Source organism: Bidens hawaiensis, unplaced genomic scaffold, assembly GCF_021521415.1.
Source record: "Bidens hawaiensis isolate Kalapana, Puna unplaced genomic scaffold, B.hawaiensis_p1.1 tig00000820_1, whole genome shotgun sequence".
NCBI lineage: Eukaryota > Viridiplantae > Streptophyta > Magnoliopsida > Asterales > Asteraceae > Bidens > Bidens hawaiensis.
In genome coordinates, this window is record NW_027491048.1 from 5,012,282 (window position 1) to 5,027,068 (window position 14,787).

Genomic DNA, 14,787 nt, shown 5'->3' on the forward strand with positions numbered 1-14,787 from the left:
ACACCTCTACCATTGTTCGGTTGTATTGCTTTTCGTTTGCCTTTTGTTCTTTACATTAAGATGTAACATGAGCAAGTCCTTCACCTTGAAAGCATAGATCGGGAAATGTCACACCAACTACTAACGAATTGTCAAATGACTGGGGTTGCATAATATGATAAAAGGATGTGGTTCATCGACTCTAAGAATCTTCACATAACGGGCACCAATTTGTCTCATTGAGGACCCTTTATTCAAATAACGCATCTGATGCTGCTATATTGCTCATTTGCGTCTATCATCCGAATAGGTATGCCTTTAGCGAAACCCATTTGTTCCAATCAAGTGTGAAATTTTTGAACAAACTGTTGCCATGTGATATGTGTTGGTTGAGATTTGCTGAGTTAATTTATAAAACTTAAAAAACATAAAATTTTAATTATTTTGGATTTGAAAACTAAATATGGTTTCATCATGTTGTATTTTCTTCATTTATATATTTTGGTGAATTGTTTTTAAATAATTCAAACTATCACATTTTGGTTGTTGTTGCTCCCATCTAATGAATAGCTGGTGGCAGTCTTACCTTTTAACATGTTTGCCTCATACAATCTACAACTAATGAAAGTGTAACTCAGTTAGTCACCGGCTGTCCGAAAAACATTTTTTTGCCGGAAAACTCAACCTGAACACCACCACCACCATTGCTGACCACCACCTGAACACCACCATCGCCACTTGAACACCATCGTTGACCACCGGTGACCAACAGTATCTGAACACCACCACCGATGGCCTCCACCTACAAAAGGAGTATTACAACCGACCACGTTTTTCTAGCAACTTCAATAATTGAGGTTTAAACTTGAAAAATGTTTCAAAAGGTCCTATCTAATGATTCAAAGAGGTTTTGACGAAAATGTTGAGTTTTCTGGCAACTATAGTGATAACAAACGTATTAAAAAGTTGGATCGACAATGATAAAAAATGTAATAATTGAGATTATTAAAAACTAATATAGTCTATCGGTATAAAATTCTCCACTAACACATAACGACCTATTTTAGTCTACTTGACGCATATCAAGCCCGCCTAAATATCAACTTCCGTCTTGTTATCCGGTCATACACGTTGTTCTCAGCCACTTGCTTAATTTCAAAATATCTTTTTATTTTTAAATTCTGCTGACCCAGAAAGACTCTGTAACATGAATCAGTCTTCAATAAGCAGTAAATGCAAGCAACCAAGTTGCATGCTTCACCACCATTTCCATTTCCCTTCAAAGGTTCCGTTTTGTAAGCTGCCCACCAACTGTTTGATAAAATGTCTCAATGAAGTCAAGATTTTTAAACACTTGATTTTAAACAATCTTGTGTTCTGAATTGAATTGGGTATTCATATTGATCAGGGGTTTTTTGATTCTGTTTTCCTGGTGCTATTATTTTGTAAGATTTTAATCTGACTGCCCACCAACTGTTTGATAAAATGTCTCAATGAAGTCAAGATTTTTAAAAACTTGATTCTAACCCATTTTGACAGGGTTCTTTGATCTTGTTTTGCAATGGATCAAGTGGGGTATGATGGATCACAACATGGACAAAGTATGCTAATTCTTCCATTCAAGACCTCGAACTCGTCTCTCAAACTGCTGTTACTACATGGGAGTTTGGATATTTGGGTGAAAGAGGCGAAAAACCTACCAAACATGGAAATGTTTCACAACAAATTAGGTCAAGTGTTTGGTAGAATGGGTATTGGGAAGAACAAGACAGAGGAGCCTGTAAAGGATACAAGTGATCCTTATGTGACGGTTTCGATTGCGAATGCTGTGATTGCAAGAACCTTTGTTATAAGTAATAGTGAAAACCCTGTTTGGATGCAGCATTTTTATGTGCCTGTTGCACATTATTCTGCTGAGGTGCAGTTTGTTGTAAAAGATAGTGATGTTGTCGGTTCACAAATCATGGGGGCGGTTGGCGTGCCGGTTGAGCAGTTGGCTTCCGGGTCACTTGTTGAAGGTACTTTCCCGCTTTTAGACGAAAGTGGCAAACCGTGTAAGCGTGATGCGGTGTTAACTTTATCGATTCAGTACACACCAGTGGCTAAAGTCCCACTCGATCATAACTTTAATGGTGTGTCGGGTACTTATTTTCCGCTTAGGAGAGGGGGTAAAGTGACACTTTATCAAGATGCTCATGTGGATGAGGGGCACCTTCCAAGTATGCATCTTGATGGTGGATTGAAGTATGAAAATGGAGACTGTTGGCATGATATCTGTGAAGCTATAAAGCAGGCGAGACGGTTGATTTATATTACAGGTTGGTCTGTGTTTCATAGTGTTCAGCTTGTTCGTAATGGCGACGGTGCAAAAGATAGTTATTTAGGTGATCTTTTGAAAGCTAAATCTTCAGAAGGTGTAAGAGTGCTTCTTCTTGTATGGGATGATCCTACTTCTAGTAACATTTTGGGAAGAACAATAGTAAGTGTCGTATATTTATATTTAAATTTTATCCAAAAAAGGTTTAAATTTCGCATATATCCTTTCAGAGAACTAAGATATTAGGTACTTTATAACATTCTGTTGAGATTATTAAAGTAATAACATTGTTCTTTTAATCGTTTGTTTAAGGTACATACTTTTACAAGTAACTGATTTATTTTATTTATTATAAAATGGATAAATATGCTACTTTTATTATAAAATGTAAGATTTGCTACTTTTATTGTAAAATGGATAGATATACTACTTTTAGTGTTGTAAAAACGCAAAAATGATATTATGAAATCTAACGGGATATGTATAAAGTTTTGAACTTTTAGGAGGATATATATGAAATTATTCCTTTTTCTCATAATTGCATAGTTGCATATTTTGGTCACGTTTGCATTCCATCTATTAAGCAACTGGTTTATTTTTTTTTATCATAATATGGATAGATATGCTACATTTTGTGCTGCAAAAACACAAGTGAGTTTACGAGATTGACGGGACATGTATAAAGTTTTGAACTTTTACTAGTATATATATGAAATTATTATGAAATTTAATGGGATATATATAAAGTTTAATGGGATATTTTGCATTCCATCAATCGAGTAACCAGTTTATTTTATTTATCTTAAAATTGATAGATATGCTACATTTAGTGCTGTAAATACGCAAAAATGGTGTTATGAAATTTAACGGGATATATATAAAGTTTTGAAATTTTAGAAGAATATTTATCTTTCAAATTTTTTTTTATGGATTTATTTATTTTTGTCATACTTGCATATTTGATCACTCTTGCATTCCGTCTATTAACTGGTTTATTAAGGTTATTATTATGAGATGGATAGATATGCTACTTTTAGTGTTGTAAACATGCAAAAATGATATTATGAAATTTAACGGGATATGTTAAGTTTTGAACTTTTAGAAAAATATATATGAAATAATTCTTTTTTTGTCATACTGCCATGTTTGGTCATATATGCATTCCATCTATTAAGTAACTAAATTGTTCTATTTATAAAGTTTTGAACTTTAAGAAGAATATGTTTGAAATTATTCCTCTTTTGTTGATTACTTTTGCATTCCGTATAGTAAATTGCATAATTTGTTGAACTAATGCAGGAAGGAGTCATGCACACCAGCGATGAAGAAACTCGACATTTTTTCAAGCATTCTTCTGTGAAAGTACTACTATGCCCTCGCTCTGCTGGAAAAGGGCATAGTTGGGCAAAGAATAGGGTCTGATGTCAATAATTTATATAAAAGAAGACATGCCATTTATCTTTAATATATTGTGTTTTAATCAAGTGAATGAATTTGGGTTGCAGGAGGCTGAAAAGATCTATACACATCATCAGAAAACGGTTATAGTGGACGCCGATGCGGGTAATTACAGAAGACGGATAATGGCGTTTGTTGGAGGCCTTGATTTATGCGTGGGCCGTTATGATACTCCGTCACATCCCATTTTTAGCACATTACAAACTTTGCATAGAGATGATTATCACCAACCTAATTACACAGTAAGCACTTCATACAGTTAGTATATGTGGATAACTTGTAATTAGTTTTAGGTCTGTAAATGAACTAAACTATCAGTGAACAGGTCATGAACCGTTAAGTGGGAAGTTCGTTTATTTAATAATTGAACGAACATGAACAAAAAGTTTTGTTCATTTTGTAATCGAACAAACATGAACACATTTCGCATTTGTTAATCAATGTTCGCTTACGTTCTTTCATTTAAATTCGTTTGTTTATGTTCTTTTATGTGGCCCAACACGTTGTTTTTCACATTACTTTTAACTAGTTTTAGCTCAGTTATGTTTGTTCATCAATGTTCAGTTATGTGCGTTCGTTTATACTGTTAACGAACGAACATTAGTGAACACGAATACGTTTTCTTAACGAACGAACAAATAAAACCATGTTCGCTTCGCTGTTCTTTTCAGAACGATTGTTAGGTTAAAGTTAAATGAACGAACACGAACATGCTCCGTTTGTGTTCGTTTACATTCATTTAGTTTCACTTACATCTTACTCGGTTACAGGGGCCCACCACTGGTTGTCCTAGACAACCATGGCATGATTTGCATAGTCGAATCGAGGGTCCCGCTGCATACGATGTGCTTAAAAACTTTGAAGAAAGATGGCGGAGGGCTTCAAAGCCACAAGGAATTCATAAAATGAAGAAAACGGTTGATGATTCGTTGCTCATAATAGAAAGGATTACCGAAATTATAGGAATAGATGATGCTCACTGTACAAGTGAACAAGATCCCGAGGGTTGGCATGTTCAGGTGTGTTTGTAGTTAAACATTTTTAAAAAGTTATAACGTTTAATTAAATTTTTTATTTTATTAATTCTTTGAACAATGTGTAGGTGTTTCGCTCGATTGACTCCAATTCTGTTAAAGGTTTTCCCAAAGACCCGAAGGAGGCCACAAACAAGGTATGGCAATTATGAACTTTTTTGAGCTGGAAAGATGAGTTTTTAAATGTATTTATAGATTTATAGGTAATTTATAAGCCTGTTTATAAAACTAGGTAAGTCGCAGGGGCGGAAACGACTTTAAGCTAATTTCCCGTGGGGATGTGCGACTTTTATATTTGTAAAAGTAACTTTTTTTAATATCTATGTAAAAAATAATAAAACTGAATTCACTGTTTTGTTCAGTTGTATTGTCTATGTTCCCGTGTACATATTATTGAAAACCGAATTGTATTCAAAATAAATGAACTCTTTTATATTTGAGAGACCAAACAATACTTTATTTTGAATACAACTCGGTTTTCAATAAAAGTTACATTGGAACGTAACCTACAAAAATAAATAAACAAAACTACATAATTAGAATTTTTTGAAGAGACTAAGTATTATAGAAAAGGCAAATTACATGTTTAACGAAAGGGATAATTCCCAAAATGATCCAAAACAAGAGAGAGAAAAATAAATGATCCTAAATGGGTCCACATTCCCAAACTAACCCATGAAATCTGTACTGACCAGACGCTTTGGAAAAATAAACGACTGGATTTTTAATCCAATCAAAATGTGACATGTGTAAAGGATCTGACACACCAGACGTGATTTTTAAAAATCTCGTCTGTTCCGACCATATTTTAAAGTTAACTCACTTTTTAAAAAACAGTCTATCCAGACGGTTTTTTTATGTTTCTTGTTTGGTCCGTTCAAATTATTATTATTTTCATCTTCTTTATCTTCTTCATGTTCTTCATCTTCATCTTCATCATCATCATCTTCTTCTTCATCTTCATCTTCTCCGGCACCCCACAACCTCATCACCGTCTAACACCACCTCACTGCCACCCGACACCACCTCACCGCCACCCCCCGCCGCCGCATCACCACCGCCAACCACCAGTTCCCCACCTTCTAACACCACCTCACCGCATCACCACCGCCAACCAAAAAACTTATAAAGATATCCTACCTGAAACAAACACCATAATAACAATAACAATAAAAATGGTTAAAGATATCCTACCTGAAACAAACACCATAAAAATGGCTGCCGAAGGTGGGGAATTGGCGGTTGGCGGTGGTGATGCGGCGGCAGCGGGTGGCGGTGAGGTGGTGTCAGACGGTGGTGAGGTTGAGGGTGCCGGAGAAGATGAAGATGAAGAAGAAGATGAAGATGTGAAGATGAAGATGACACATGAAGAAGATGAAGATGAAGAAGTTAGGATTAATAATAATTTAAACGGACCAGACAAGAAACATAAAAAAACCGTCTGGATAAACTATTTTTAAAAAGTTAGTTAACTTTAAAATATGGTCGGAACAGACGAGATTTTTAAAAATCTTGTCTGGTGTGTCAGATCCTTTACACATGTCACATTTTGATTGGATTAAAAATCCAGTCGTTTATTTTCCCAAAGCGTCTGGTCAGTACATATTTCATGGGTGGTTAGTTTGGGAATGTGGACCCATTTATGATCATTTTTTTTCTCTCTCTTGTTTTGGATCATTATGGGAATTATCCCTTAACGAAATGTTGAATAAGAAAAAGTACACTTTGGGTACCATATATGATTACAAAATATATTAATACAATAATATTATTTTTTTACTTTTTAAAAATTTTATGCATTAAAAGTACACTTTGGTTGACTTTCAGCCTGCTTGACATTTTTCTTTCAAGCAAATCTTAAATACATAAGTCAAATCTTAAATACATAAGTCAACTTTGCCACCTTTAGTTTTTCAGCAGGACCCGTATTAACATTTTTCTATAATGCAACAGAATTTGGTATGCGGGAAGAATGTGCTAATAGACATGAGCATACATACCGCGTATGTGAAGGCAATTCGTGCGGCTCAACATTTCATATATATTGAAAATCAATATTTCCTCGGTTCTTCGTTTAATTGGAGTAACCACAAAACTTTGGGTAAGAAATATAATCAATTTATTATTAACCATACTTAAACTATATATGCATATATGAAGCAAAAATGAATGTGCTACTGCAGGTGCAAACAATTTAATACCAATGGAAATTGCTTTAAAAATTGCAAATAAAATAAGAGAGAATGAGAGGTTTGCTGCGTATATTGTGATTCCAATGTGGCCCGAGGGTAGTCCTACAAGTATTGCAACTCAAAGGATTCTGTTTTGGCAGGTAATTTAAGTTTTATAACCGTCATTTTGAGACTCGTATTTATTAAAATGCAAATTTAATAATTAACAAAATGATAATTTTGGACAGAATAAGACAATGCAAATGATGTATGAAGTGATTTACAAGGCGTTACAAGAGGTTGGGCTTGAAAACGTGTACGAGCCTCAAGATTATTTGGTTTTCTTTTGTCTTGGAACTCGTGAGTCGTCTCATGGTGCGGAACCAACTTCAGATGAACAAGGGTCTAATGCTGCAAATGCCCCTCAAGTAAGATATATTATGTTTTCACCATTTGTTTTATGTATTACTGTTTTCTTGATTTTGTATAACTAACACACTTGTTTTTTCTTTTACAAAGATGCTTAGTAAGAAGAATCGACGGTTTATGATATATGTACACTCGAAAGGAATGATAGTGGATGACGAGTTTGTAATAATGGGATCTGCAAATATCAACCAGCGTTCATTAGAAGGTTCTAGAGACACTGAAATCGCAATGGGTGCATATCAGCCGTATCATACATGGGCTCACAGGCATCGTAGTCCACACGGTCAGGTATTGTTGGTTTCTCTTATCTTAATTAGAGGCCAAAATAGACAATTCGGGCGGGTTGGGTAACAGGTTAAACAAGTCATGTTGTGTTGACTTGAAAACATGATTGCAGCATCTAGTGTGACTAGAAAAAATATGTTGGTTAGTGATAAAGTATGTGGAGGTCATCCAAGTATTCAGTTTTTTTTATTATGATGGCCACCCAAATATGTTTCGTGTTCCATTTATACCAATTTTGACCAAATACATGCCGGATGACGAAAATGCCCTCAAATTTTTAGTTAAAATTAAAAGTTTTAATTATAACATGCTGACATGTCACCAAAGATATATTGCATTTGCAAGACTTTTAGGGCATTTTCGGCATTCAGCATGTTTTTGGCCAAAATGGGTATATAGTTTTGGGTCAAACCCACGAACATGCTAAGCTAAATGTGTCGTGTACGTGTCAGCCCAACCGGTTTGTGGGTTGACATGTTTAACCCATTTGTTTGTTTTTTAGTTTTTTAAAATGTGTTATATAATACATTAAACTATTTGAGCGATTTTTTTGCCAAACTTTACATTTTACAAAAACAAAGTGCCATAGCTTAAACATAATTGCTTCAAAAAGATAAAAATCATATGTAATTTTAGAGTTTTAAAGTTAAACGAGTTAAATTATTTATTTTATGTTTTAGTTAAATGAGTCGTGTACATATCAACACGCGAATACGTGTGTCGTGTTTGTGTTTGATCCTCCAACCTGCAAACACGACCCATTTAGCAGCCCCAGTTTGCATTATAGCTCTTTTTATTTTTTTATTTTACTCGGAGATAAAACCATAGCCTAATCAGCGAACCGAATCGTTCATTAGTACACGTGTGGAAATTGTCACTACTAATTTCATTCTCATAAAAACATAACTTTTTTCCAGATATTCGGGTACAGGATGTCCCTATGGGCCGAGCATATTGGAGGACTTGAAAGCAGTTTTGAGGTACCCGAGAGCCTCGAGTGTCTGAGACGGGTCAGATCACTGAGTGAACAAAACTGGAACCAGTATGCAGCCGATGAAGTGACCGACATGAAGGCTCACCTTCTCAAGTATCCGGTTGAAGTTGACCGAACCGGTCAGGTGAAGCCTCTTCCTGGCTGCCCAAATTTCCCAGATATGGGTGGCAACATTGTGGGCACTTTTGTGGCCATTCAAGAAAACCTCACCATTTGATTTAAATTTTAAATTTGAAAAACCCACATTTTTTATGTTTTGTTATTTGTAACCCATGATTGCTCTGTAGAAAAATCATGTTTGATACTATTTAATTTTTTAATACTTTATTAACTATTATAATTATTAAATTTATAGCCATAAATTCATAAACTAAAATAATGGTTTTTGTTTTCTTTGTTCTACTTCTTTTTTCAACTAATTAAAATATTTAACAAACTATATTATTTTTAAACACTAAAGTTGGACAAAAGTTGGCTTTGCATTTTTTATTTGTCGATTAAACGATTTTCTTAAACTTTGTTTTCATATTTTTTTTAGTTCGTCTTTACGATTATTGAAACTTTATTGATGATTTAAAAATATCCCGTCGTCACATGGCTGTGTTTCAACGTTTAATACCTCGCATAAAACAAACAAAAGATAATCATGTCAACCGAAGCACTGGTCTCCGGGAACCGGCACCGGGCCAGGAATAAAGCCCTGCTGATAAAACTGCAACCCAAAGACCACGAAGATCCCCACCAAGGCCAAGTACGACAGCCCTTCCACCGCACCCAACAACCCAAACGGCCCATTTGGCAAACCCGATCCGGTTTTGGACTTAGTGTACAAAGACCAGCCGACAATCCCGAGCACCACCAGGTAACTAACCCCTTCCAATGCTCCAATGGATCCACCGGGCCCTGGCGGAAGGCCGCAGCCGGTGGTCTTGAGGGTGTACAGAGACCATGCGATTACCGGTGTGGAGATTAAGCCGCCGGCTATAGCGAGTGTTTCAGGAGTAAGTCCGGTGGTGTCAGATTGCTTTGCCATGGATATGACGGCGACACGGCGGCGGGAGTAGTTGTGAGGAAGGCATTGGGAGATGTAGGGTGTGGAACAAGGTGATCGGAGTAACATGTTTGTGGAAAAGAAAGAGATAATAATAATAATAATAATTAAGGTGGTTGGTTTGTGAACAAGGATATGTGATGAACGGTTGGAGTGTGTGACATGTAATAATCAAATATAAATATGGAAATTGAGTTTTTGTTTCCATGATAAATAAATTTACCAATTTTTATATCTAACAAACATGGATTCTCTTGAAATGATGTCTACTTTACGACCAGCTGATATCCTTATGTTCGGGTGGGCAGGAGGGAAATACGTCTGTGTGGATCTTACAGGAGTGTCTTCTCTTGTTGGGCTCAGGGACCGTGGGTTTGTTGTGGGTCAGGCTGCGTTGAAGGCTGAATCAGGCAAAATTGTTAAACACGAGAAAGCTTGTTTAGATAATCAACATGTCTTTCTATCATTTGCCTTTGATACATTTGGTTTTCTGGCCCCAGAGGCTGTGAATTTTTTTAGTAGCGTTCAGCGTGTCGTACACGAAACCTCTTCAGCTCCTATGTCCCAAAGCTTCGTTTTTAGTAGGATTGGTTTTGCTATTTAAAAGGGGGTTGCGATGCAGCTTGTTACCCGTTTGCCTGCCACTTTATTGTAATCGTTTAATAGTAAATTATATATAAAATAACTATGTTAACATGGATGAACTTTCTATCTAAAATTGCAATTTACATCAAAACTGAAGTGAAAGTTGTGCTTCTAAGTTAAAATAGGATAAAAAAATAATTTATTATTATTTTATTTATGATAACAAAAGTAATTTTAAAAAAAATCCAAATATGTATACGTACTTTCAAAAAACATATGATAGATCCCTGGATTCAAATTCAGAAAGTGATTTTGAAAAATATCGGATATTCGAATTGTTTTTTTAAATATTATTATTATAATACTTATATTTTTATTTAAATGAATATCAACAAAATGAAAATATGTTTCGTTTGAAAATATCAATGGATAATATTATTAAGTTTGAAATTTTAAGTCATGATAATATTAACCCCTAACATTAATCTCCTTCTTTAAGAAATCACATGCAACAAAGTTACATATTGAATGGGATGTTAATCCTTTTGTTACACACCCTTTGATTGGCCTATAAAGCCTCCAATTTTCACCGATTAGTCCTCGTCCTTCTTCTCCAAGTTAAACCGGCACACTAACGGTTGTTGTCGAATGCAATTGTCGCCACTGCAAGAACTAACGCCGCTCATTAAACTTAGCCCCTGTGGCCGCCGTTTGCTGACGACGTGTTTTACCACCACCCTCTTCGTCACCCAACTTGTTTATATTAAAAGATTGCATTATGTGATGTGTGTTTGTTCTTGAAAGTAAATCTTTATATTACTCCCCCGTCCTTCTACAACTGTCATGGTTTGAAAAACACATAATTTAAGAAGTTTGATTGATTGCATTTTTTTCTTAACAAATAACTATAACGCCCTTAACATATATAAAAAAGACAAAATTTAAGAAACTTTGAATGATTGCATTTTAAGGGTAAATTTGTAAATTAATTAATAAAGTTTGGAAGTGGACATTTGTAGTGGGACAAACTAAAAAGGAAATGTGGATACTTTCAAAAGGACGGATGGAGTATTTGTTTTACAATGTCTATTCATAGGGTATAATATACCATGTGATACGTGTTTTTTTTAACAAAAAAATTTATTAACACAAATCAAAAAGAGACTAGCAAGTAACCAATCATCGAGGTATAACACCACGCCTCTCTATCTAGATGGACCACTTTCTTCCTATTCTTCACCCATAATAGTTATATCGGCTCTTGTCTTGTTGAAGAAGAATTGCGTGGGTTCCTGTTGAACTTGGATCGGTGAATCAACCCCGATTTTAAAATAATTTTTTTCTAAAGAGTTAAGTGTCATTTTAGTACCTATGGTTTGTCTAATTACGCAACTTTAGTACTGATTTTGAATTTTTTGCAAATGGCTACCTGACGTTTCTAAAACTTGCAATTTTAGTACTTTATTAACCCCGTCTATTTTATCCGTTAAATCAGAGGTATATTTGTAATTTTATATTATTTTATATTTTCTCTTTCTTTTTCTTTTTCTCTCCCCGTGTTCTACCCCATCTTCTTCCTTCTCACATCTTTTTCTCTCATCCACCACCACCCCCTCCCTATCTCTTCTCTTTTGCTCCGGTCACCATTTTCGACGAGATAACACTACATCTCCATTTAAATCCACAACCACCCCTTTGAAAATCTAATTTTGGAACCCCCACCACCACATCTATGGTCAAATTCACAGTCGCCCACCACCGGAACCCCTCCTTTCTCTTGCAATTCGTCCACCACTACCATAGCCACTGCCGGACCACCGCTACTAACCAACGACCAGGCCTGCGGCCACCAATAACATCTTAGGTGTACTCGCAATCTGCAACCTCAAGAACAAATTAGGTAATAATTTAGGGTTTTTGTTGCTGCTAACGGTGATAAGCAATCAGTAACCATGAAATGGAGTGCGATTTATGCGTAAGGAGTTGAGGATTTTTGGAGGCTTCTGAAACAGTTAGGGTAAGGGTTTGTAGATATTTGGATAGCTTGATGACGAGGTCAGATTATTTAAATAAAATGCTGAGTGACTTGCAAACAAGTTCATTGGATGCTTTGAGGATTTAGGGTTTGCTTGGATTTGCGAAAATGGGTTTTAAAAGAGAAAAGGGGGAAGAAGATGGTGTAGAACGCAGGGAATGAAAAGAGAAAAGAAAAAAGAAAAAAAAGAGAAAATAATGAAATTACAAAGGTAATCTTAACTTAACTTAACGGATAAACTAGACGGGGTTAAAAAAAGTACTAAAATTGCAAGTTTTAGAAACGTCAGGTAGCCATTTGCAAAAAATTCAAAATCGGTACTAAAGTTGCGTAATTAGACAAACCACAGGTACCAAAATGACACTTAACTCTTTTCTAAAAAAACACTCCGTTCTTTTCACCATTTCATTTGTATAAGTGTTAAACTATAAAAGTTGCTACGGTAGTTTTTCAAATATGAAAAAGTACTATCCATCCTCCATCAAATTATTGTGAGTATATAATAAAATAAGTGTTTCTGAGTCGGATGAGATGTGATAAGATTTACTAAATGAGAGATAAATTTTTTTTAAAAATATGATTTTTAGTTAAATCATATGTTAAAAAATGATGGAGGGGGTGTTAATTACCTTACGTGGTATGTGCGGGATAGTAAAATGTTTTTTCAGTTAAATTACACTGTTCAAACTTTTTATCAAGATAAATAGTTAGTTTTAAACGTTGTTAACCCACAATAATCCAAATTTTATATATGTATTAAGCTTTACTTGCTTTCAACTCGTTACATCTTAGAACTAGAAGTTAATTGGTGTACCTGATCGAACTGGACCCATGTGTTTGATTGCTGTCTTGTGAATTATTGTAAATGATATATATCAAAAAGTTAACATACGAATAATAATATATTTAATAATAAATAGTGTGGGCTTTTATGTTGGATATGCCAACATACAATTCTTGTTAGGACCATGGAGTCTTACTAGATCAAGATTTCAACCTTTTTAGATGCTTTTCAAGTTAACTCCATTTACCTCAAGACAAATGATAGACGTTTGTTGGTGGGTGTCACTGATAATGATCTTTTTACATCTACGTGAATTATTCATATCAGTTACAAGTTATTGCGTTAAAATTTCATATCTGAAACAGAATATGAGTACTCTTTTTCACATGAAGCCATTGTGAAGACACTTTGTCAATTTTCCTCATCTTTATGACACCCGTTAAAGTGTAAGAATATATGCTTTTATCTCATTTTGTTTGATCCAATTCTTGAGCCAAGGCAATGTAGTATCAATGCGCATCTTACCTCTACGCTTCATTGTCTCTTTGAAAAACAAAAGGTCGGTCAAAATTTGGTCTTGAAGTTGGTTTCCGTGCACCCGATGTTGACATCGATTGTCATTAATTAATCTTGTGGCAAATCTTCACTTGTAATATTCGTAAGTGTCGTACAATGATAAATATGTGAAGGATATCCTATTTGCATAAGAATATTTACATTGATGTCTTGGTCTATAAATAGTTTTCAAAGAATACGTATTGTCAATAAACTACCAACGAAGGTCTTTCAATGTATAAATGTATTATAGGGCAATTACTCATTCGGCAGTAGATTGCTTGACTTCTACCGCCAAGGGAGATTTGCCCAGTAATTCATATTATACAACACTCTCTTATAGAATGTAAGGTCTGGTTGCTTCGCAATAACATATACAATTAATCATAAAAGAAAGGTTTACTTCATTAACCGTTTTAATTCTTTTTCTCATGTTTATGTTAAGCAAGGAGCTCATGTGAAGAAACACGGATCTATTCCCCACTAATGGGTCATAAATCCAACGAGTCCACAAGGTAGGATACGGTTACTGTCAACACGATATGAATACAATTCCTAAAGTCCAGTGACGTGAATCCTGCAAAACAGAACACCGTGAGCTCGTTACGGGAAGGACAAGAGGGGGGGGGGGGGGTCTTCCCGTAACCACCCTCCGGCGTGAGAATAAGTACCGTTCTTATGAAGAGATAAAGTACTTAAGTAAATTGAGAGAGTACAGTGATGGCGAATGAATACCTCATGATGATTGAGAGGGTATTTATAGCCGAAGGGTGTGGGGAAGTGATTGGGCCAACTGTCCTTTTAGAAGATGCCTTCATAACCGTCTGAACACGTGTCCTCCTTTTACTAGTCTAGCTCATACGTTGCATGTGCATGTATAACAACCTGGACACGTGTCCTCTTATGATAGGACGATCAACCCTGGCCATGTGCACGGTTATAACAACCTAGACAAGTGTCCTTCAATAATTGGCTGATACATCACGTATTACTTAAGAGAGCATCTTGGTAAATCTTCTAAAGCGTTGTTACACACTGACAGCTGTCCCGGGGCATTACCTCGTAGCTGTTTACGCGGACGGGTGTTCTGTCCTGCGAACAACTTTTGAG

At 35.5% G+C, this 14,787-nt stretch overlaps 2 protein-coding genes across 2 annotated transcripts; one reads left to right on the plus strand and one right to left on the minus strand.

Annotated features, from left to right (window-relative positions):
• Positions 1-1,150: 1,150 nt before the first annotated feature.
• On the plus strand, positions 1,151-8,970 carry LOC143542920 (phospholipase D gamma 1-like). Its single transcript, XM_077035381.1, has 10 exons — positions 1,151-2,458; positions 3,596-3,712; positions 3,802-3,996; positions 4,525-4,773; positions 4,857-4,925; positions 6,742-6,889; positions 6,972-7,120; positions 7,208-7,387; positions 7,479-7,676; positions 8,591-8,970. The coding sequence occupies exons 1-10, from the start codon at positions 1,541-1,543 to the stop codon at positions 8,882-8,884; spliced, it is 2,517 nt and encodes an 838-aa protein (XP_076891496.1). The 5' UTR covers positions 1,151-1,540; the 3' UTR covers positions 8,885-8,970.
• A 330-nt stretch (positions 8,971-9,300) lies between these two features.
• LOC143540756 (uncharacterized) lies at positions 9,301-9,804 on the minus strand. Its single transcript, XM_077033736.1, has one exon. The coding sequence runs from the start codon at positions 9,785-9,787 to the stop codon at positions 9,317-9,319; it is 471 nt and encodes a 156-aa protein (XP_076889851.1). The 5' UTR covers positions 9,788-9,804; the 3' UTR covers positions 9,301-9,316.
• Between the last annotated feature and the right edge of the window lie 4,983 nt (positions 9,805-14,787).